The sequence below is a fragment of the Electrona antarctica genome (genome assembly GCF_951216825.1).
Source record: "Electrona antarctica genome assembly, chromosome: 19".
NCBI classification, from domain to species: domain Eukaryota; kingdom Metazoa; phylum Chordata; class Actinopteri; order Myctophiformes; family Myctophidae; genus Electrona; species Electrona antarctica.
The window spans coordinates 32,759,544-32,785,145 of NC_136800.1; the positions used below are offsets into that span (position 1 = coordinate 32,759,544).

The following is a 25,602-nucleotide window of genomic DNA, read 5'->3' on the forward strand; positions in this document are numbered from 1 at the left end:
AGACAGGCAGATATTGACATACAGCGTATAAGTGAAGGAGGCTAAGGCTACGACACCAAAGCAGGACAGCAGTTTGTGTTTGTGATTCATTCCAGTCGTCTTATGTCAACCAGACCTTACGACGTTTACACCAGAGCACTGACAGAGGAGACGGAAAGTTACATTCTGCTAATCCAAAGCAGCCGTTGTGAACGTACTACCTCACCGTGATTCATCACCAAACAAACCATATTAAAACCACGACTAAACAAAACATTAAGAAAATGACACAAAACGGGCATGCTCTGTGTGTCGTGTGCGTGCGTGCATGCGTGCGTGCACGTGTGTGTGTGTGTGTGTGTGTGTGTGTGTGTGTGTGTGTGTGTGGTGCTCTGGGTGGAGTGGAGTCCAAGTCACCCTCGTGTGAAGGGAGAAATGGAATAAGAGAATAGGAAAGCTAAATGGCTTTCAGCCAAGTGGGCTGTATAAGTTTATTACACGTAGCCATAGCTCATCAACATGGACGCTGTATCCAAACCACAAATCATCAAAATAAAGGAGCTATATGTTGAAGGCATAATGATTCATCTGAATATGTCGTCTTATGACTCAAGACACAGTTGAAGTGCGAGTGAGAGCCATCTGTCTGCACAGAGACGCTTGCTTTCAGTCACTCTTTGGCATTGGTCTGGGTTTTAATACAGATGCAATAGAATCTAATGTTGTTTGGAAGAACTCACGCACACACACATATGGACTCAATTGTGTGTGTGTGTGTGTGTGTGTGTGTGTGTGTGTGTGTGTGTGTGTGTGTGTGTGTGTGTGTGTGTGTGTGTGTGTGTGTGTGTGTGTGTGTGTGTGTGTGTGTGTGTGTGTGTGTGTGTGTGTGTGTGTGTGTGTGTGTGTGTGTGTGTGTGTGTGTGTGTGTTTTTGAGGACCAAATGTCCCCACAAGTACGTACAGTAGAATAATGAGAAATTGGACCTTTTCCCTGGTCCTGTTGTACAGTATTTTGGTTGAAAAAAAAGAAGGGAAATGTTTTTTTTACAATTAGAAAAAGATTCAGGTTGCGGTGAGGCTTAGAATTCGATATTTAGATGTTTGGTTTAGGGCAGTGGTTTTCAACCAGTGGACCTTGAGAGGGTTCCAGGTGATCCCCAGCTAAACCACCAGTGGTCCTTGAGAGGGTTCCAGGTGGTCCGGGGACCACCAGTGGTCCTTGAGAGGGTTCCAGGTGATCCCCAGCTAAATGATGGAGAGTTGGTAACCAAATGGACCCTTATAGATCTTTAACTCCTTACCCGTTGACCCGTAACGCTCTCAAGAGTTAAATTATTGCATTACTTAATTTACAAGAAGTCTACACAATTTGAGTTTGTTTTGCTCATGGTTATCTATCCTAATGGTAACAACCTCAATACAGCACAGAATGGACATGTGTACTGTACATATTCTGTAGTTTTGGGTCTGAGAGACTCAACCTCATCAAATGGTGGTCCGTGGCTCAAATGCAGAATAAATAATGGGCCCTGGTATCAAAATGGTTGAAAACCATTTTAGGGGTTAGAGATATAGTTGTGCCTGATTTACACTTGGCTGCGTGCTTGTGTCATGCACCGAAAATAGCTGAACTACAGTACAAACCCACATGTAGATCTACTGTGTTTCTGGTTTAAGAAATGTCCTAAAATGTATTTAATGCCATTCATAAACTCACTAAAATGTTGATGTCCTCACAAGTAATACGATAGTAACACAAACCTCTGTTTATACATGTGCGTGTACTTGAGGTCACACTCACCAAAGAATGCACGCACGCACGCACGCACGCACGTCGCACGCACACACGCACGTCGCACGCACGCAAACACTCCCTCTCGCTTGCTGGCAACTAATTTCAGTGTCAGTGACAGTAAAGAGAGTATGATGTCAACTGTTGAAACTCTGAAAGCGTACTCATAACACACACAAACACACACACACACACACACACACACACACACACACACACACACACACACACACACACACACACACACACACACACACACATACGCACACACAGGGAGCATTCTTGTTGTTTGCCCAAATCTGTTCTCCTCAGCCCTCATCTAAAGACCATCAGCCTGTCTCTCGTTTCAGAAAAGCAATATCCTGTGTGCTGACTCAAGTTTTGCTGATTATGTCAGGCAAGGGAAGAACGAGAGAGAAAGCGAGGTAGAGAGTTACTGAAAGAAAGAGAGAGAGAGTTTGCATTCCTTTGTTCAGTTGTGGTGAATGGGTTTATTTGGGGCACATCAATATTCTTCTTACTTCATCATAATTCATTATACGGTCAGGGTCAGTGCCAATTACAGTCTGTGTGCCTGCCTGCCGATGTGCCCTTGAGCAAGGCATTTAATTGAATAACACGGTATGACTGTACGAAAACAATATCGTCCCTGTCGAGTGGAAACCTCATGTACAAAACAAGCGTTACTTTTCTGGATTCAAATTCCAAAACGGCAAAAAGCAGCAGATCTACAAGCTCTGAACGTGTCGCTTCCTGACATCTTTCAAGTAAGGAGTTAATTTACGGAAAGTTAAACTATGGAGATAAGAGGTTTCTGCCTGACAGCAACGATGTACAGACAGTACAAGGTTGTGCGAGACAGAGAAAGAGAGAGAATAATTTAGATAGAGTGACAGATGAGGGACAGCAGCGTGTGTGTGCGTGCATGCGTGGGCCTAGTGTGTAGTGAACAGGCAGAGTGAGAGGGTAGGGAGGGAATGAGACAGAAACCCTCCGCTGGGACTGCTCTCGCTCTCTCTCTGTCTGTCTCTCTCTGCCAGATCCAGTTCAGTCCTATTAAAATCCATCACACGTAGCTGTGTGTGTGTGTGTGTGTGTGTGTGTGTGTGTGTGTGTGTGTGTGTGTGTGTGTGTGTGTGTGCGTGTGTGCGTGTGTGCGTGCGTGCGTGCGTGCGTGCGTGCGTGCGCGTGCGCGCGCGGTGTATAAACACGCCATATTTCAGTTTTTTATGTTTGCCTGACTGTGTCAACCTGACCTATAATGATATGCTATCTGTCTGTCTGTCTGTCCCTCTCTCTCTCTGCAGGATGCAGGCAGTCAACAGATAGGGTTCTTGCTGGGGAGTTGTGGAGTGACCGTAGCTCTGACCAGTGACGCCTGCCATAAAGGACTGCCCAAGAGTTCTACGGGAGAGATCCCCCAGTTCAAAGGTCACACACACGCACGTACGCATGCACGCACGCGCACACACACACACACACAGACACGCGTGTGTTAGTATGCACGCTATGAGGATGGAGCGGAATGAATCAAAATTCAGGCCTATCGGTAGTACCTCCAGCGCATTCCTGACTACAGTAGTTAACATAGTTAACCTACAGTAACTAGCTAACTCACACACACAAACGCACGCAGGCACGCACGTGTGTGTGTGTCACTAGTGCTTATTGAACCGTTCTCCTGTTACAGAATAGTATTTCTCTGTAGGATGAATGGAGTCACTGATTGTAATAGAAGGACAGACTCAGTAATGGAAGAGGAGCCGATGAAAGGAGGAGGAGGAGGAGGAGGAGGAGGAGGAGAGAAAAGGAGTGAGAAGAGAAAAGAGGAGAGGACAAGAGAGAACAGAGAGAGAAAATAGGAGAATAGGCTGTGAGCGAGTGCAGATCAATCAGTCAGAAACAGCAGAGAAAGAAGAGAGAGAAAGAGAATGAGTGAAGAGAGAGAGAGAGGGAGTGGCAGAGATAGACAAAGCAAGAAAGGGAGGCAGACACAGAATAGAGACACGGAATAATTGAACAAATTGAGAGAGAGAGAGGGAGAGAGGGAGAGAGCGAGAGCGATTAATGTCTGGCATTCTCAATAATGGTTGTATAAATAGCAACATGACGCCAATGTTTCTCTTGCTATTCTCTTAGCATGGATTAACAATTAACTGCGTGCGTGCGTGCGTGCGTGCGTGCGTGCGTGCGTGCGTGCGTGCGTGCGTACGTGCGTGCGTGCGAGCAGAATTGTACACATTGATCGTGTGCTTTAATCTCCTCTCAGTCATTAACATCATATTAACCCATTAAGACCTGAGGCTGATTCTACAGATTACTAAATCAGCCTAGTTCGCACACTTTCAAGATTCTTTTTAAGAGCTTGTACATCTGATATTTGTAGCGGGTCTCCAAATAATTGCCAAAACACTGAGATTTTTAATGACAATTTAACATTATTAAAGCATATAATAGGAACATTTTACACTGTATTTTTTTTTCTTTACAACTTTTGGAAAAGGAGTTTTCAATGAGAGGTTATGTAGAAAAATGGTAAATGGTGCATTTATATAGCGCCTTTATCCAAGGCGCTTTACATAGATGTAAATCTGTTAGTTAACATGTTGTCCCATACGTGGTGTGTGTGTGTGTGCAGGCTGGCCCAAGGTGCTGTGGTTCGTTACAGAGTCCAAGCATCTCTCCAAACCTCCGCGAGACTGGTTCCCGCCAATCAAAGATGCAAACCAGGACACTGCCTATATCGAGGTACTGCTGCACCACGCACGCACGCACACATACATACATACAGCACACATCTTTTGAATATCCATATACAGTAATAATAGAGAGATGACTCAGGCTTGAGGAAGGTCGCAAGACCGAAACGTTGCTTTAATAAAATGCTCTGAACCCAGCAAGTGGCAGTGTGCGGGTGTCCCTCCTTTCACATTGAATATCCATATTAGAAACTTGAACCAAAGGTTTATGTGCAATCATGCTAATTAGCACCCCACATGAACATGCATGCACGCGCACACACACACACACACACACACACACACACACACACACACACCCACACACACACACACACACGCACACGCACACAGCTCACGCACCCATCAGGGCATACAGTATCTAAACCGTTTCGCCAATTTCATTTCTGCCGCGCCGTTCCGATCAAACCGCCGATCAATAGCGCTCCAGGGCCTGTAATTACCTCCACGCGCCAGCCAGCCATTCCCATAATCTCCCCTGATTCATTTCAGCTGGCCCATTGTCCCCATAAGCAGCCGTGCTGTACAGTAATTGCGCTCATATTTCTCTCTGTCTTGATTGCTACGGAGGCAGATATTGAGGAAGATGGATAGAGTGGTAATGAAAGAGTGATTGGGAAATGATTGCGGTTTCATTTTTTTGTTTGTCATTTATGGTCTAGACAGGTTTTTTTTCTGACATTTACAAATTGTATTTAATCCATTTTGGGTCTGAACCCCTTTTGGTGTTAGTATTATGTTGTGCTTTAGCTAATTGAAAAATAGCAGATCTACAAGCTCGTAGCGCGCCACCGAGTGGCGCGCTACGAGCTTGTAGGTCTGCTATTTTTTTTTAATCGAAGAACGACTGACATAGAAACAGAGCTTTTTCAGAAAACTGTCAGGATGTAGAAGACATTTGTAGAATCTGATCTCAGGTCAAAATGGGTTAATCTGTTTTTCTTAATTGCCGTCTCTCAGGACGTGTTACTGTACTTCAACGTATTGTTGCTAGTTGAGAACATAGATCCGGCTGCAAATGATATAGTTCACTGGTTCTCAAACTCTTTCAAGGACCCACCGACCCACACATAACTCTGACAGGACGACAGCGGGCGACAGCCTGGCGTATTTTACGGAAGTGTGTTATTTGTCTATGGGACCCGGCAACTACTGGCGATAGCAGGCGAAGAGGCGATAGTCGAAAAGTGGGCAGAGGAACGTCGTTCAAAAACATGAAAATATGTTATCTTTGGACTATATCCAATCAAATTCATGTGTTGCTTTGTTTACCCTTTAGGGTTGTTTATCCTATGACAGCAGGAACCACTAGGAGATTTTTATTGCCCGGATTCGTTAGAACGTAGGGTGAGAGTATTCAAACGGAACCAAATGGACCATTACGGGTCCCTGGACTCCACTTTGAGAACCAAATGGACCATTACGGGTCCTAGAACCACTTTGAGATTTTAAATACATGCATGATTCTGTAATCTGAACGTACACAAACTCTTTTGCATACAGTATTAGTACCAGGTTAAGACGCACATTTACTGACTATCTTGAAGAAATATTGAAGCATTATAGTGCATGGTGTAGCTGTCTGCTGCTTGTTCCCATATAACCCAAAGGGACGGCAGTGTATTTCAGAGACACCGTTCCCATAGCCTGGAGGGACAGCTGTCTGTTTTCCAAGCAGAATCATTCCCATAGCCTGGGGGTACAGGCACATTGTAATTACTTACGGCTAGGCTGTAAGTAATGAGACTTATAGCCTGTTACGTAGACAGCTCTAGAATTGCACTTTATGTAGTCATAGCACTTTATAGTACACATGTATACTATATTATATAGTATAGTATGTATAGTTTACATAGATACTCCACTGTTACGTTCTTAGTTTACGCATGATTCATGATAACTACTTTATATATGTGATGTATGCCATGCTTTTGTTATTGCTTAATGTAAGTCGCTCTGGATTAAGAGCGTCTGCTAAATGCCTAAATTGTAATACAGGATAAACACATGAAATTGGGAGTGATGAAACAAAGAAATGAGCAGGCAAAGATGGGAACCGTAACAACCTACAATTGAAGTTGATAAATCGGTTCTCTGTGCTGATTGAATGAAACTGGTGACCCACCTGAAAATTAATTTTCTGTTTATTAAAGAGCCAGAGAGATGGAGAGACCCCTTGTTACTGAACAAACTCTAGCAATGATTACTATCAGAATAGAGATTTAACTTTTTTACCAAAACTCGTTTGCTTTTAACACCTTTAAGATGTAAAAAAGTATCTGAGTACAGAAAAAGAAAAGAAAAGAGAAATCCCTCATCCTTGGTCATTAAACATGGTATCGACTCAGCCCTAATTTGTAGGCAGCCCAGGTGTCAAGATGGCCCCTTTTCTATAATGTGATGTTCCTCAGACTCCGTGTATCATTTAAACGTGTTTGTCTGAATGTTGCAGAGGAATGTTGCAGAGGAATTAATGTGTGTATTACTTAATCTCTCTCTCTCTCTCTCTCTCTCTCTCTCTCTCTCTCTCTCTCTCTCTCTCTCTCTCTCTCTCTCTCTCTCTCTCTCTCTCGCAGTACAAGACGTGTAAGGACGGCAGTGTGTTAGGTGTTGCGGTAAATAGTATAGCAATGCTCACACACTGCCAGACCCTCACGCAGTCCTGTGGATACACGGAAGGTACTGTGCATGCCATGCACACACGCCATGCCACCCACCCACCTACACACACACACACACACACACACACACACACACACACACACACACACACACACACACACACACACACACACACACACACACATATATTTTGCAAAAGCACAAGCGCACATACTCACCATTACAAATAAACTAGTTCTTCAGTATTACATTATGATTGTTCACGTTACTGTGAATGCATTTTTCAATATCAAAACAAAGGCTACAGTGATATAAATGAGTGTATTTACATTTAGACGCAATAATTTTTCAGGCTAGGCTGCTTTCTTGTGAAAGTTCACATCCTTTCTTTACTTTGTGGACTGCACGAAATAGCATTTTGCTTCTTGTACGTGTGAGTAGTTTGACAAATACATCTTCTGATCCCCCGTCTCTCTCTCTCTCTCTCTCTCTCTTTCTCTCTCTCTCTTCCTCTCTCTCTCTCTCTCTCTCTCTCTCTCTCTCTCTCTCTCTCTCTCTCTCTCTCTCTCTCTCTCTCTCTCTCTCTCTCTCTCCAGCTGAGACCATAGTGAATGTTTTAGACTTTAAGAAGGATGTAGGATTGTGGCACGGCATCCTGACGGTAAGCATGACACTGACCCACAGTCATCTGTGTGCTCTATGTACTGTATGTATGTATGTATGTATGTATGTATGTATGTATGTATGTATGTATGTATGTATGTATGTGATATGCTCATTATTATTGTCATGTTGTAACCACGGTAGTCTAGATATAAAGCAATACTCTCTCTCTCTCTCTCTCTCTCAGAGTGTGATGAACATGATGCATGTCATCAGTATCCCCTATGCCTTGATGAAGGTCAATCCTCTCTCCTGGATCCAGAAGGTGTGTCAGTACAAAGGTAGGACAACTCCGTGTTCTATGTGTAGTTTGAGTACAATTATTTGGACCAAGCTGGAGCGCATATCTAACGTAAGATATGCAATTAAAATTCAATTCAATTCAATTCAATTTGATCAAAGTGTCAAATCACAACAAGTCGTCTCAAGACATTTTACATTACGTTTAAACTTTTTGCAAAATGCACATGATATTATGGTCTTCTTTTTAATCTGCTGACCAATAGTGATGAGTATGTCTGCTGTCTTGAGATATAAATGTATAATTTTGAATGTAACATTGTGTGTGTGTGTGTGTGTGTGTGTGTGTGTGTGTGTGTGTGTGTGTGTGTGTGTGTGTGTGTGTGTGCGTGTGTGTGTGTTTGTGTTTGTGTTTGTTTGTTTGTTCTCCCAGCCAAGGTGGCGTGTGTAAAGTCCAGGGACATGCACTGGGCTCTAGTAGCTCACCGGGACCAGAGAGACGTCAACCTGGCCTCTCTACGCATGCTGGTGGTGGCCGACGGTTCAAATCCCTGTAAGAACACAAGTCACTCTGGGGAGATGTCGTTTTTGAAGTGAAGTGCAATTTGACAGGAAACGGGAGAGAGAGATGGGGAGTGAAACGCAGCAAAGGCCGTCGGGACTCGAACCCATGACACGCTGTCAGGTTCCCGGAACTACTTAATATTCACAAAAACCAGCCCAGAACTCCCACCACGGGACTCAGGCAATTAATTAATACCTGTACAACCACTGTATTAATGGCAAGTATTTCCTACAGCTTTACGTCCAAAAATCTGTACTAACCCTTTAAGTCTAAAAGGATATCACAAAAAAGTCCTGGGGACTTGTTTCCATAGTGGTCCGAGCAATGTATTCAATTCATCAACATGGCATTAACAATTAACACAATTATATACAACATGTGTCATCAACAAATACAAACACTATTAGAAAAATGGAAACACAGCAGCAGTGAATGACACCGCCTTTTTATGGGAATGTACAGTACCTCCTCTTCTGGTCTGATAGATGGTTTTTTTCTTTCTTCGTCTGGTTCAGAATGAACTTCATGAACCTCTATCTGTCTCCCTCTCCCTCCATCTTCATCTCACTCACTATGTCCATGCCACACTGTCTCACATGTATCTTGCTTTTTTTTCTCCCCCCCCCCCCCCCCCCTCTCTCTCTCTCTCCCCATCCCTCTCTCCATGTCTGTCCCCAGGGTCCATCTCGTCCTGTGATGCTTTCCTTAACGTCTTCCAGAGTAAAGGACTGAAACCTGAGGTTATCTGTCCATGTGCGAGCTCCCCTGAGGCTCTCACAGTGGCTGTCAGGAGGTACGCACACACACACACACACACACACACACACACACACACACACACACACACACACACACACACACACACACACACACACCGTTGTATGTTCAAACAAAAGTACACACACATCATTTTACCTTGTCTTTGATCTAATCCAGTTGGTAGTGTGAACGCGTAGCATGAAGGTGTGCTACGGCTCTGTGAGTTTTAAAGAGGTGTCTTTTCTCAGCGGTCGGCTGCGATGTTAAATCGGAGCGTCGAACCGTCACCACCCGCTGTAATGGAAGCAGTTTAATGGACTGTGAGCTGTCATTTAGACCCTGCCCGTAATGAAATAATTAACCGTGAAAAGGTGCACGCATGTGCACACACACACACACACACACACACACACACACACACACACACACACACACACACACACACCATGCCACAGCATGCCGAAAGCCAGTTTACTGACTTTATATGCGGCCTTCTAAACTCACACATGCTGTGAAGGGCTGCTCGTTAAAAAAACAGAAGGAAGGCGCTTATTCTGCAAAGATATGACACACACACACACACACACACACACACACACACACACACACGCACGCGCTTTTGTGCGTCTATAGACACATGCACACATGCACTCTCATCCCATCCTCCTCCTCCAATGGGTTCTATGCAGAGTGACAGACTCTTCCTACTTCTGGGACGCTTCCCTACTTCAGGTGTTACCGATGATACTAATTATGGCTCTGTTCCATTTAGTGTGCACTAGTTCTCACACTTTTTTAACTTCAAGGACCTCCGTAACTCTTAAAGCAAATTAATGTGTACACTCTCAGAGATACACACCCTTACGGGGCCATTTGGAACCCAGTTAAGGACACTTTGAGACCCACTGGTGTAGAGTGTTTCCAGTGAGCCAACACGCACAGTAGCAGCACCCTGACTCTGTTTGACCAGAATGTAACAAAGCCTTCATTACTTTACTATCATCGGTAACGCATGTAAAGGAAGTAGGGAGTGGTGCAAGTTCTTTCCAAAAGGGCGTTTATGTGCATATATAGCCCATTGGCTCTTATTTCCACGTCTCCCCGTCTCTCCCTCTAGGCCGACGGAGGAGATAGTCCCGGCCCCTGGCCGCGGGGTGCTGTCCATGCAGGGTCTGAGTCACGGCGTGATCCGAGTGGACACGGAGGAGAAGCTGTCTGTGCTCACCCTGCAGGACGTGGGCACTGTCATGCCTGGAGGTAATAACCACTTCATCCATTAAGACCATATTCACTGTCATGCCTGGAGGTAATGACCACTTCATCCATTAAGACCATATTCACTGTCATGCCTGGAGGTAATGACCACTTCATCCATTAAGACCATATTCACCGTCATGCCTGGAGGTAATAACCACTTCATCCATTAAGACCATATTCATATCACTGTCATGCCTGGAGGTAATGACCACTTCATCCATTAAGACCATATTCACTGTCATGCCTGGAGGTAATGACCACTTCATCCATTAAGACCATATTCACTGTCATGCCTGGAGGTAATAACCACTTCATCCATTAAGACCATATTCACTGTCATGCCTGGAGGTAATAACCACTTCATCCATTAATCCACTGTCATGCCTGGAGGTAATAACCACTTCATCCATTAAGACACTGTCATGCCTGGAGGTAATAACCACTTCATCCATTAAGACCATATTCATATCACTGTCATGCCTGGAGGTAATAACCACTTCATCCATTAAGACCATATTCATATCACTGTCATGCCTGGAGGTAATAACCACTTCATCCATTAAGACCATATTCATATCACTGTCATGCCTGGAGGTAATAACCACTTCATCCATTAAGACCATATTCATATCACTGTCATGCCTGGAGGTAATAACCACTTCATCCATTAAGACCATATTCATATCACTGTCATGCCTGGAGGTAATAACCACTTCATCCATTAAGACCATATTCATATCACTGTCATGCCTGGAGGTAATAACCACTTCTTCCATTTAGACCATATTCATATCAAGGCCCATTCATTATTGGGCATTTGAGCCACAGACCACCATTTGATGACATTTAGCCTCTCAGACCCAAAACTATCGAATATTTAGTTGTAGTTGGATAAGATTTTGTCCACAATTCCAGGCTGTATTGATGTAGTACCATAGGAGAGAGATAAACAGGCAATAATACGTCGATCAAAATAACAATTCTTCTACATTCTGTAATTGTGGAGACTTCCTGTAATGAAACCAGTGTAAAATACAACCAAATGGACCCTCCCTCTGAGTATTTACATTAACACTGTATAATAGGTCGCTTCTCGCCCTCAGTCTTACTGGTTGTAGATACAGTTTATCATTTGCTTTTATCTAAATTAAAATAAAAGGCTTTTAGCATGTGACCCTACTGTATATGTGACCCCCATTCCATAGCCAAGCTAATGCATGGCTATATGGATATGAAGTCAGTCCCACTAATGTAGAACCCAACCCAGCTTTCCTAGAACTTTCTCTCTATTTAACATAACTTCAAATTCCAAGGGAGGTTCATAAGCCTCGAGCAATAATAATGAAACAGAACGCTAGCAAGCCCCCCTTATCACGAGACTAAAGCGCAGAATTACATTGGCTCCCTTTCTAATAAGAATGAGGAAAATGACTTAAACGTTGCCCTCAGGCCTCTGCATTGCCAAGTATATATAAACTTGATTTAGCCCTTACTCTGCAATAAAATAAAAATGCATTGCATTTTCATATTTTCATACTGTTCAGATATGGCAGAATTTAAACATAATGCTCATCTGCATGCACGCTCACACACGCACAAATGCACACACACACACACACAGTCACACACACACACACACACACACACACACACACACACACACACACACACACACACACACACACACACACACACACACACACACACACGATCGCGCGTAACTGCGTGTGCATGCAAACGTGCCCATGCTGGGGCACACACACACACACACACACACACACACACACACACACACACAGGGGAGATAATTACATTTTGTCATGAATACTGTATTTGCATCCGTCACTCTACTGCTGGGAACAATAAGTTAAATAAAAAACAGTGAAATAAAAACTGATAATAACTTTCAGGGTGACACATTTGACTCCATGAGGCTCTGTGCTTGTGTGTATCTCTTTATATATATGTGTGTGTGTGTGTGTGTGTGTGTGTGTGTGTGTGTGTGTGTGTGTGTGTGTGTGTGTGTGTGTGTGTGTGTGTGTGTGTGCGCGACTTATTGGCCATTCAGTGACTACTACCTAGCGTTTATCTCAGTTCAGAGGCTCTCTCCATATGTTTTCCATAAGTACATTTTATGGGAGTGTGTGATAGCTTATAAAAACACACACATTTATGCACTCAAATCTGGAGCCAGTCTTAAAGTTCTTTCCTTAGCCTTTGGCCCTAACCTTGACCTGAACCCATTGCTTAAACATGTATGTATGTTCTTAAGTTTGACCCCAATGTTTGACCTGTCGTTTGACCAATTTCCTTGTTGACGGAAAGGGACTTCCACACGAGGAACCAATCAGTTGGGACATGTTTAGTGTATTCAGTAGGAGGAGGTCTTCTGTACTAGGGTCACTACGAAGGTTAGGAGGAGAGGAGATGACGGAGAGAAGGTTGTTGTTTGAATACTAGAAGAACATGAACTGCAATGAGATAGACAAGATGATTATAAAACCCTAGAATGCTATACTGTCCAGCCAGGTAGGATTCATTGTGCTGTCATAAAGCAGGTTTTTATCATATCAAAATATCTAGAATTCTAATTTTATTGTTTGACCACTTTCAACCCACCGTGTCCTAATTTTGGGCATGCCATTATCGGCAAAACAAATGTTGTTTTGTTTTTAATTAAAATAACATTTTGAAATAGGGGGACCATGCAGGGCCGAAGGCTATGGCTAGTGGGGGTTCCTTGGCATGGAAATGGAACTCCTATGGTGCTTTGGAATAAAGAGTGTGATGCTGTATGATGGCCGTGTGCTGCACGGTACAATCACATCACAGTACAGGCTGCTTAGGATCTGTTCCAGAACTGTTGGACCAACCTTACAAACAAAAAAAATCCCATTAAAGACAACAGCATGCTCAGACTGGCCAAGAACAACATCCCATCGGACTCCAGCCAAGCTTTCGAGGCTGCTGTTTCATGCCAGGCTTGTTTAGCCCAGTTGAAACCAACCTTGGAACATAATCTTGGGGGTATTGGGTGGTGGGTATCAAACCTTGCCCTCGGGAATGTGCCTCAGACCCCCCCCCCCCCCCCCCCCCCCCCCCTGCTGCTGAATAGCAAATATAGACTACACCAGTAGGGCATTAATGTGTAGTTACATACAGTGTATTGTTTGTGTATTCATGGTGGTGTGTGTGGGTGTGTATGTGTGTGTGTGTGTGTGGGGGGGGGGGGGGGTCTTTTAATAAAGACTCCGACACCATAAATCCTTATTTATTAACCAGAGCTTTTATTTGTCTCAACCGATTTTGATACCTGGCTTTTATTGGAAGGAGGCAGCTATACAAAGAAGGCCTATATTTCTACTTTTCAAACAGATCATTCATAGTGAATCAGTTTGAACCCAGTAAAATGTACTGGGCTCATTTATTGAGTCCTCATGAAATATTAAACAGTGCAGTTGCAGGTGCTCACTGGTCATTTTAACTTTCTCCCTGGCCTGTGTGTCTGTGTCTGTGTGTTAGGCTGTGCAACAGTGACACTTGGTGGTGAACAAAGGCTATATATTTTCGTGCTCGGACACAGGGACAGACAGAGGGACCCAGGGACACACACACACATAGCTGTCTGTCCTGTCCCCTTCACACGCCTTGCATGAATCGGCAGGCAGATAAACTCCATCCCCAATAATCACACCAACAAAGACGTTCCAGTTGTCTTTACTGTAATCACTGGCAGTAGGGTAAAACTGACAGAAAGAAAACATACATACAATCATAATGAGTACAAATCACATGAATGCAAGTACAATGTAAATACGGTGAGTATGAGTAAATCATAAAACAATATAAAAGTTACACAAACTTCCAAATGTTTCCCAAACATAGGCTACGGTAAGTATAATGTTGCACAATACAATGTATCAGCACATATTAGTAATGCAAGCAGGTACAAACATTGTTACCTAAATATGCAAAGTGTCTGTATTAAATCTTCACAAAACTTGTACAAATGTCTCTTAATTGTAAGAACATGTATAAATAATAACATCAAAAGTATTTGCACTCTTACCAACGATGCTATCAAAGATCTAAACGTCAAATGAAGAGAGCAGAAACAGCATGTCCTTCTCTGAGCTTGGTACATGTAGAAATGATCAGCTCTGCACTCTGCCCTAATTAACCTGACCTGCTGTCACTAAGAGCACTAACTAGACACACCTGTTGAAGTGCTTTGATCCCAATGATCAGAATGTCCTGGTGACATTAACAATTAAGACATGACTTAAATGCAGTTACACAAAACAACACACAGGGGGTGCTAAATAACAAAATACAAAACTGACTGACTGAAGGCAGCACACTCCCCGCTTGGTATCCCAAGATACCACATTTCAAACCTTTAACAGTTTACTGTGAATGAAGAAGACACTTGTTACTAGTATACTCATCAGAGTAAGGCCAGTCATTCCCTTTGGACTGACACTCCATCATGAGCACCACAGTTCCTGGTGGGATGTTTGGCCTACTGGAGGTCCATTTCCTTTGTGACTGCAGGGTAGACAAGTATTGTTTGTGCCATCTATCCCAGAAGGTATTGGCAAAGCTTCGCACGTGTCGCCACTGGCGCTTGTACAGGTCCTTGCTGTAAAAATCTCCTGGAAGAATTGAGTAAGGGACGATTTTCTGCGTGTGTAGTGTGACAGGAGTGAAGATGAATGGATCCTGCTTATCTGTCGAGACCGGCACTAGAGGTCTCCAGGTAGAGAAGCGCTCAAAGCGCTGAGATACATGACTGCTGTCATTGGCGGTGGATGTGAGCTCTGTCACTTGTGTGCAGATGTCTTTATCCCGTTCTGAGTCCAATAGTTCAAAGCTTGCTGTCTTGAGAGACGTCTTCTCTGGCTGAAATAAGACTGCAGGCCTGCTGAACCAGGCAGTGTCTTGCAGACAGACGGCAGGGATGGACCCTGTAACATGGTCCGTAGGGTTGTCAAAACCTGTGTGACAGTTATCCTCTGCAACTGGGATCTTCAGATAGGGAACTGCTCCTATTGTTTTGTCTGAAGCATCCGAACCGACACAGAGTTCTTTGAGCTGGGTGTCTGTCAGAGACACTCTTGTTTCTGGCCTTGGAATCTTGTCATTGTCTTCGGTCTTTTGAAAGACATGTTCTCCGTAATCTCCATATGTGGGAACCTCCACATGGTCAGGGATGGGGAGACCTGGGACCTTGCTGCTGTACCACTTTTCCTTCACGACATAGCGATTAGGGCATGGTTCGTGGTGATTGGTATCCAGAGTGTTGGTAAAGTAGGTGCTCACAGTAACTGGTTTGTGAACATTACCCAAACAGACATCGCCAACAATCACCCAGCCCAAATCTAGTCTTTGAGCATAGGGTGAGTCACATGGCCCGTTTATCTGTTCCCGTGCTTTGTGAATCTGAATGATGTCCCTGCCAAGCAGGATCATGATGGGAGCCTGAGGGTCGAGCTTTGGAATCGTGGGGGCTATAGGTCTCAGATGTGCATGGTGCATTGCTGCTTCCGGTGTAGGGATTTCCGAGCGATTATTCGGAAGTGCGTTGCACTCAATCAGTGTTGGTAGGTCGAGGATAACCTGTCCATCTATGGATTCAACCCGGAATCCATGTGCTCTTCTGCCTTTCGTTTCCACTTCACCAGCACAAGTCTTGAGAGAGTAAGGGTAGTTGTAGCCCTTGATGCCGAAAAGGTTGAAGAACTCAGACCGTACTAAGGAGCGATTACTCTGATCGTCCAGTATCGCATATAACCGGATGGCCTTTCCCGGCTGACCAGCAGGGTAAACTTTCACAAGACAAATCTTCGAGCACGACTTGTCGGTGAGTTCTGCTCCACAGACCTGTGTACAGCTTGAGGAAACTGTAGTCTCTTCCGTATCCTTCTCTTCCTCCCCGCCATGCTCACATGCAGGGGATTGAGCCTGTGCGGACCAAGGAGCAGGCCCAGGGTGCAAGGCTGAGACGTGACTCTCGCTTCCACATTCATTACACTTTATGCTGCTGTCACAGTTTTTGGCCAGATGTGATGATGAGGCACAGCATTTGTAACAGATGCCAAGTTGCTTTAAAATGGCTTTCCTATTCTCAATGGAGTTCTCCCTAAATCCACGACATCTAGGGAGAGGGTGAGGTTTGTTGTGTATGGGACATTGCTTAGTAGGATCCACCTTACTCCTACGTGTTGTGTCAGGTGAGGTGGAAGGAGACACTTCAGTCTTATGGACCCAGATTGGAGGCTTCTGACTGCTGGGCTTAGGAGCTAACTTTCCCATAACTGGAGGGTCAGCACTGCTTTGTATGAGCGAGAAGCTAGGATCATTTCGCATTTTAGCTTGCTCACACACAAATTCCACAAAGTAGGTATACGGTGGGAAAGGAACGTTGTACTCAGCCTTGTACCTAGAACCTTGAGAGAGCCAGTTCTCCTGCAAATAATATGGCAGCTTCTGCACAATGGGCCTGATGCCCTGGGCGCTGTCTAAGTAGGTGAGTCCCTGCAATTCTCCATCATATTTAGCAGCTTCAAGCTCCATTAACAAGTCACCGAACTCCCTTAACTTCTGGTGATCCTTGTTAGCAATCTTAGGGAAGCTATCCAATCTACCAAACAGCGAACTCTCAATGACCTCTGGTGACCCGTAACATTGGTCAAGTCTATCCCAAATCATCTTGAGACCCCTCTCAGGGTGATGGACATGTACGGCTCTCATCCTTCGCACATGTTCGCCTGACTCGATGCCTAGCCACTTCACCAAGAGGTCCATCTCTTCACTGTCTGTGAGGTTTAGACCTCGTACGGCATTTAGGAATGATGCTTTCCAAGCCCTGTAATTCTCAGGGCGATCATTGAACTGCAGAAGCCCTGAGGACACAAGTTCGCGTCTTGCGAAAAACCTGACAAGTTCTGACATACTGTCAGCAGGACTAGTCGGAGTTGTGCGACTTGTGTGATCCATGGTTCCCCTTGAACTCCTTATATTCTGGGACTTTCTATCTGAAGAGTGTGACATGTGATCATGGCGCCTGCTATCTGGAGAGTAGGACCTGCGCTTATGGGGCCTCCTATCTGGGGAGTGGGACCTGTGAGCCTGGGCCTTCCTATCTGGAGAGTGGGACCTGTGAGCCTGGGCCTTCCTATCTGGAGAGTGGGACCTGTGAGCCTGGGCCTTCCTATCTGGAGAATAAGACCTGTGCGCTTGGGCCTTCCTATCTAGAGAGTGGGACCAGTGAACATCAGTGTACATACTGGGCTGTACTTGAGTTCCAGCAAATGAAACACGCACTGGCGAATGATGGCCATGACTGGATTCCTTAATCTGAATGGGATGCTGCACAGTATCTGTGGGTGCATGGTGTACAACACTGTCTGCATCTTGTTGATTAACATTGTCTGCAGAGACTTGTCCTAAAGCTGTTGATGCCTGAGAAGTAGATGGCTCTGCATGCTGTTTCACATACTGTTTGGTGCGCTCTACTGGATCATGGCTTTCAAGATCAATGTTAGAACCACGGTCATGATCTTGCTCCTCCATGATTGCCTCTAATGCTCCAGCTTTAGCCTCTGCAATTGCAGCTTTTTTCTCTGCTTGTAGAGCATCAAGTGATATCTCTAAACGTGCTTTTTCCAATTTGATTTTGCTCTCCTGTATTATAAATGCAGCCTCCGTTTTAGCAGCTTCGGCATCAGCACGAGCCAAGGCTGCAGCTGCACTAGTGGATGAGCGACTCGATCTTTTAGATGAGCTTGAGGCGCGTGACCTTGTATGGTATGATCCAGATTCAGATGAGGATTTAGATGACCTTTTGTCCGACATCCTTGAAGAATATTCGTCTCTGAATGCAGTATAGTATGGCCTGCTGCACTCACTGTTGTGATGTACTGTTGTGAAGCTCGTTCTTCGCTGTTTGGTCCGTCTGAAAGCGTTGTTTTACTGTCCTGTCCCCTTCACACGCCTTGCATGAATCGGCAGGCAGATAAACTCCATCCCCAATAATCACACCAACAAAGACGTTCCAGTTGTCTTTACTGTAATCACTGGCAGTAGGGTAAAACTGACAGAAAGAAAACATACATACAATCATAATGAGTACAAATCACATGAATGCAAGTACAATGTAAATACGGTGAGTATGAGTAAATCATAAAACAATATAAAAGTTACACAAACTTCCAAATGTTTCCCAAACATAGGCTACGGTAAGTATAATGTTGCACAATACAATGTATCAGCACATATTAGTAATGCAAGCAGGTACAAACATTGTTACCTAAATATGCAAAGTGTCTGTATTAAATCTTCACAAAACTTGTACAAATGTCTCTTAATTGTAAGAACATGTATAAATAATAACATCAAAAGTATTTGCACTCTTACCAACGATGCTATCAAAGATCTAAACGTCAAATGAAGAGAGCAGAAACAGCATGTCCTTCTCTGAGCTTGGTACATGTAGAAATGATCAGCTCTGCACTCTGCCCTAATTAACCTGACCTGCTGTCACTAAGAGCACTAACTAGACACACCTGTTGAAGTGCTTTGATCCCAATGATCAGAATGTCCTGGTGACATTAACAATTAAGACATGACTTAAATGCAGTTACACAAAACAACACACAGGGGGTGCTAAATAACAAAATACAAAACTGACTGACTGAAGGCAGCACACTGTCTATAGGAGTGGTTGCAAAAAACAATAGATGAGTGTGCGTGTCTGAGCCTGTCTATGTGAGTGTTTTGGGAATTAGTTAAATTAAATAATTATTATTTCCCTTTTCTGTGTGTGTGTGTGTGTGTGTGTGTGTGTGTGTGTGTGTGTGTGTGTGTGTGTGTGTGTGTGTGTGTGTGTGTGTGTGTGTGTGTGTGTGTGTGTGTGTGTGTGCAATCTCTCTTTCGCACAAGATACATGGCTACATAACAAATACAGGATATGTAATAGGTAAAGGATATACATTAATTAATTGTACTATAATTTAGAATAAAGAAAAACACATTTACAGAGAGAGAGAGAGAGAGGGGGTGAGGGTAGCATTAGAAACAAGCTAGGCTAACAACATGTCTGCTTAAACGTGCAGTCACGTTCGTTGCAAAAAATGCAGATCTACAAGCTCACAACACGTCAAACAGCTTGCCTCCATTACTCACCACAGCCATCTCTCCCGAATGCTCCGCTACACTTTTAACTTAACAGTAAAACATGCGTCTCCGTTCGGTTTAAAAGCCATGCTTGCTCTATTGTTGTGTGATAGTTTGTTATTGATTGTCGTGTTGTGTGCGCCTGCATAGAGTCAGGCACTGACAGCCTGTCAGTGACCGCCTAATAAAAGAAGGACGGTTCTCATATGCTTAATTCAACGCCACCCCCCGGTAATTAATAGGGGCACTTTTTATTGAAGGAAGGAATGTATTTGAGGAAATACAGTATTCATCTAATCTCTCTCTCTCCCTCTTCTCTCCACCTTTTGCCTTTCTCTGTTCCTGTCTTCTTTTCTCTCCCTTTGCTTTTTCAATCCGTCCGTCTTCGTCCCTGTCCACCTCTCATTTCTCTCCATCATTTCTCTCCTGCTTTACTTCCTGACCTGGACATCTGTCTCCTCTCTGTCCTTGTCTCTACCTTTGTCCCTGCATTGTCCCTCCATCTGTCACCCTCATCTCCATCTCTCTCTCTCTCTCTCTCTCTCTCTCTCCTGTAGGTGTGATGTGTGTGGTGAGACCAGATGGACTTCCTGTGCTCTGTAAGACGGATGAGATTGGAGAGCTGTGCGTGTGCTCGGTTGCCACGGGAACCTCCTACTTCGGCCTGTCAGGCATGACCAAGAATACCTTCGAGGTAAATGTCTGCCCTGTTACCTGCTGGCCATAAAGGGTTAACCTCTCAAACCTCTCCAGTGTTGGTGAAACGGACATGACTTTCAACTAGGTGATGGATGCTGCAAATAGCCTGGCCCGGTGTCATCCATTTGTACGTGTCTGTTATTCCATGAAGACCTGGAACGCATCTGTGTCGTCTTATATCTTTTATCCACTTTAACCATTATTTTAAACTTTAGCTGTTTGAAAAATAACAGATTTAGAAGACATTTGTGGAATCTGGTCCCAGATCTTAATGGGTTATATCTACACTCAAGCCTTGAGGAAGGCTTTATCCATTATCTGGAGAGATATGGTACCTTGTTTACCGCACATTTGTCTGTTTTTACTGAGATTAGTTTACTGAGGCACTGAGACACTGTAAATGTTCCAGTGTCCTCTCCCTGAACACAGTAAAACCCTACAGAGACACTGTAAATGTTCCAGTGTCCTCTCCCTGAACACAGTAAAACCCTACAGAGACACTGTAAATGTTCCAGTGTCCTCTCCCTGAACACAGTAAAACCCTACAGAGATCTGAGGTCAGTGGTTCCCAAATGTTTTATCTCAAATTAGAGAAAATAGCAGGTCTACAAGTACTGTAGTATGATGAAGTACGGATACAGTATTCATTCACTGTAGTATGATGAAGTACGGATACAGCATTCATTCACTGTAGTATGATGAAGTACGGATACAGCATTCATTCACTGTAGTATGATGAAGTACGGATACAGCATTCATTCACTGTAGTATGATGAAGTACTGTAGTATGATGAAGTACTGTAGTATGATGAAGTACGGATACAGCATTCATTTACGGAAAAACACACAATAGGTACAATATGGAGATAACAGCGATATACATTGTAAATTGTAACTAAGTCAAAACAACTTCATTCCCTCTCTCTGTGTTTCTCTCCCTCTGTGTCTCTGTGTCTCTGTCTGTCTGTCTGTCTGTCTGTCTGTCTGTCTGTCTGTCTGTCTGTCTGTCTGTCTGTCTGTCTGTCTGTCTGTCTGTCTGTCTGTCTGTCTGTCTGTCTGTCTGTCTGTCTGTCTGTCTGTCTGTCTCTCTCTCTCTCTCTCCCTCCCCCAGGTGTTCCCCATGTCCAGCAGCGGTGCTCCCATCAGTGAGTGTGCGTTCACCAGGACAGGCCTCCTGGGCTTCATCGGCCCCGGGGGTCTGATCTTTGTGGCGGGGAAGATGGACGGTCTGATGGTGGTGGGCGGACGCAGGCACAACGCCGACGACATCGTAGCGACCGCCCTGGCCGTGGAACCCATGAAGTTTGTCTACAGAGGGAGGTGGGTGGGAGGCACGCACGCACGCACGCACGCACGCACGCACGCACGCACGCACGCACGCACGCACACAGAGTTGATGCATCCACTGTGTATCTGTGAAAAAATATATACATATCTTTGCTGTCGGGTAGAAACCACCTAACTCAGGAAATGAAAAATATAAAATTTTCAGAAAATAAAGAAAACCATATATTTTTAAAACAATGCAATACTGCCTCATCAAAGTTGCTATTGTGACTTTATATATTGTTAAGAGGTTTTGTCCGAAACACTCACAAAGATGGAGTTAGGTGGTTTCCTCCCGACAGCGACGATTCTTTTCCTCCCCTTTAGTGCTAAAGTGAAGTGAACTAGGTTGGGTTGAGTGGAGGAACTATGGAGGACATGGGGAGCATAAGAATGATTATATCAGGGTGAACTAGGTTGGGTTGAGTGGAGGAACTATGGAGGACATGGGGAGCATAAGAATGATTATATCAGGGTGAACTAGGTTGGGTTGAGTGGAGGAACTATGGAGGACATGGGGAGCATAAGAATGATTATATCAGGGTGAACTAGGTTGGGTTGAGTGGAGGAACTATGGAGGACATGGGGAGCATAAGAATGATTATATCAGGGTGAACTAGGTTGGGTTGAGTGGAGGAACTCATCATCGGCGATCACTCGGAACGAGTATGATTGTCCTCCTGTCGGTGGGTCTGGTCATCTGTGGGTCTTCAAGTGCTGGAAGAGGCCAATCCTTGATCCACAGTCTCTGTTGCAGTGGGTGCATATGTGAATGGTTGTCATGGGGGTGGTGGTGGTGGTGTGAGGAGCTGTCTTGGTGGTAGGTCTCTCCTTTCTCAGTTGCCTTTTGGTTTCTGTGGCACTGTGGAGGTCCTTTTCTTGTTGTGCTGTGCCTTCATGGACCATCCTGCTCCACATGCCTCTCTGGAGGGCAGCCTCCTCCCAGGTGTTGAGGTTGAAGTGGCACTTTCTCAGGTGAGTTTTGATGTTATCTTTGTACCTCTTTTTCTGCCCTCCTTGGGTGCGTTGACCTTCCTTCAGCTGGCCATACAGCATTTGCTTCGGGAGGCGGTAGTTGGGCATGCGGATGACATGGCCTGTCCATCGCAACTGGTGCCGAATGATGGTTGTGGTGATGCTGAGGATGTTGGCTTCCTTCAGAACACTGATGTTGGTACGCCTTTCTTCCCAACTGATCCTAAGGATCTTGCGGAGACATCGTTGATGGTATCGCTCCAGAGCCTTCAGATGTCTGCTGTAGGTGGTCCAGCTATCAGCCCCGTAAAGCAGAGTGGGCAGAACTACAGCTTGGTAGACAAGGAGCTTGGTGTTGGTCTGGATGTCCCTATTCTCAAAAACTCTCTTTCTCAGCCTAGCAAAGGCTGCACTGGCACACCCTATGCGGTGGTTAATCTCTGCATCAATGACAGCTCTTGTGGAAAGAAGACTGCCAAGGTATGCAAATTGATCCACGTTTTCCAGAGTTTGGTTTTCCACATGGATTGTGGGGGCTTGGAAGGGTGTGTCAGGAGCTGGTTGGTACAGGATCTGAGTTTTTTTAAAGTTTATGTCAAGTCCTAGGAGTCGGTAGGCTCTAGCAAAAGCATCCAAGGTGTTTTGGAGGTCCGCTTCAGAATGAGCAACTAGAGCGTTGTCATCTGCGTACTGGAGCTCTGTAATGGAAGAGGTGTCCACTTTGCTTTTTGCCCTAAACCTGTTGAGGTTGAAGAGCCCACCGTCAGTCCTGTACACAAACTTGACTCCCTCAGGCAGGTTTTGTCTCGTGAGGTGAAGAATGGCAGAGATGAAGATGGCAAACAGGGTTGGTGCAATGATACAGCCCTGCTTGACACCAGTGTCAACTTTGAAGGAAGCTGTTTCCGAGCAGCCATTGCCAACTATCGTTGCCGTCATGTCGTCGTGTAACAGACGCAAGATCCTCACGTACTTGTCCGGACATCCGATCTTGGAGAGGGCACCCCAGAGGGCAATTCTGTTCACGGAATCAAAGGCCTTTGTGAGGTCGATGAATGCCATGTACAGCGGTAGATGTTGTTCCCGACATTTCTCTTGCAGTTGACGGGCTGCAAAAATCATGTCAGAGGTTCCCCTAGCAGGACGGAAGCCGCACTGTGACTCTGGAAGGATCTCTTCTGACAGTGGCAGTAAACGGTTGGCCAAGATACGGGCCAGTATCTTTCCTGCTGTGGACAGGAGGGAGATGCCTCTGTAGTTGCCACAGTCCGCCTTATCTCCCTTCTTGAAGATGGTGATGATCAGGGCATCCCTGAGTTCGGCTGGGATTTCCTCCTTCTCCCAGATTTTACCAAGGAGGCTATGGGTGTGGCAAATGAGTTTTGGTCCACCCTGCTTGAAGATTTCTGCCGGAATCCCATCTGGTCCGGAGGCCTTGTTATTACTCAGTTTCCCGATGGCCTCCTGGACCTCACTTTCGGTGGGGGGATCACCTAAGTGCTCCATGATGGGTCGCTGAGGGATCTGGTTGATTGTTTCCATCTCAACTGTGGTGTTTCGGTTTAGAAGCTCTTGGAAATGTTCTCGCCACCTTGAACTGATACCTGCATCGTCCTTCAGCAGTGTTTGTCCATCTTTAGAGCGGAGAGGGTTTAGGCCTCGATAGCTGGGCCCATAGACAGCCTTGGTGGCATTGAAGAAGCCCCTGGTGTCCCCAGAGTCAGCGAGCCTCTGGATTTCCAGGGCCTTCTCCATCCACCATTGGTTTTTCAGCTCTCTCACTCTGCTCTGGACAAGTGCCTTTGCCTTGGCGTGGGCCTGCCTTTTGTCCCTACAGCTGATGTCGTTCTGCCAAGAACAAAAGGCTTTCCTTTTGGCATTGATTAGATGTTCTATTTCGATGTCGTTGTCATCGAACCAATCCTGGTGTTTCCTGGTCTTGTAGCCAATGGTATCCTTGCTGGTCTCAAGTAGTGTGGTCTTAAAAGCCTTCCAATGTTCTTCCACATCCTCAGGATATTCCTCCGGGAGTCTCACAGATAGGGTGTTTTGAAGATGTTGCACCATGTCTGTGTCTCCAAGGCTATTGATGTTAAATTTAGGGCGGAGTAGTCTCCTTTGTGTCCTCCTCTTCTGCCGCAACTCGATGTTCATTGTAGAGCGGATGAGTCGATGGTCTGTCCAGCAGTCGTCCGCGCAGATCATGGCCCTGGTGAGGTTAACATCTTTACGATCTCTAGCCCTGACAATGACAAAGTCAATGAGATGCCAAAGCTTCGATCTGGGATGCATCCAGGAGGTTTTGAGCCTGTTTCTCTGACGGAAAAGGGTGTTTGTAATCACAAGCTCATGTTCAGCACACTTTGACAGAAGAAGGACTCCGTTGGAATTTACATTCCCAACACCTTCTTTGCCTAAAGTGCCCTTCCAGAGCATGTGATCCTTGCCAACCCTGGCATTGAAATCTCCGAGCAGAAGGATCTTATCTTCTTTCGGGATGCTCGATAGAACCTGGTCTAGAGTTGAGGAACTATGGAGGACATGGGGAGCATAAGAATGATTATATCAGGGTGAACTAGGTTGGGTTGAGTGGAGGAACTATGGAGGACATGGGGAGCATAAGAATGATTATATCAGGGTGAACTAGGTTGGGTTGAGTGGAGGAACTATGGAGGACATGGGGAGCATAAGAATGATTATATCAGGGTGAACTAGGTTGGGTTGAGTGGAGGAACTATGGAGGACATGGGGAGCATAAGAATGATTATATCAGGGTGAACTAGGTTGGG

The 25,602-nt window shown here is 45.0% G+C and overlaps 1 protein-coding gene across 8 annotated transcripts in view; it reads left to right on the top strand.

Moving 5' to 3' along the window:
• Positions 1-25,602, top strand: part of LOC306912484 (disco-interacting protein 2 homolog C) — a 311,207-nt gene that overhangs the window by 236,261 nt on the left and 49,344 nt on the right. For 4 of the 8 annotated variants that reach the window (XM_079488741.1, XM_079488745.1, XM_079488742.1 and 1 more), the window contains exons 11-20: positions 3,079-3,217; positions 4,410-4,519; positions 7,107-7,209; positions 7,749-7,813; positions 8,003-8,096; positions 8,489-8,608; positions 9,299-9,413; positions 10,497-10,636; positions 20,371-20,507; positions 21,624-21,832. In XM_079488741.1, the coding sequence (XP_079344867.1) occupies positions 3,079-3,217; positions 4,410-4,519; positions 7,107-7,209; positions 7,749-7,813; positions 8,003-8,096; positions 8,489-8,608; positions 9,299-9,413; positions 10,497-10,636; positions 20,371-20,507; positions 21,624-21,832 (1,232 nt within the window). The remainder of the gene's footprint in view (positions 1-3,078; positions 3,218-4,409; positions 4,520-7,106; positions 7,210-7,748; positions 7,814-8,002; positions 8,097-8,488; positions 8,609-9,298; positions 9,414-10,496; positions 10,637-20,370; positions 20,508-21,623; positions 21,833-25,602) is intronic. The other 4 variants (XM_079488743.1, XM_079488747.1, XM_079488744.1 and 1 more) reach the window with 1 other exon arrangement.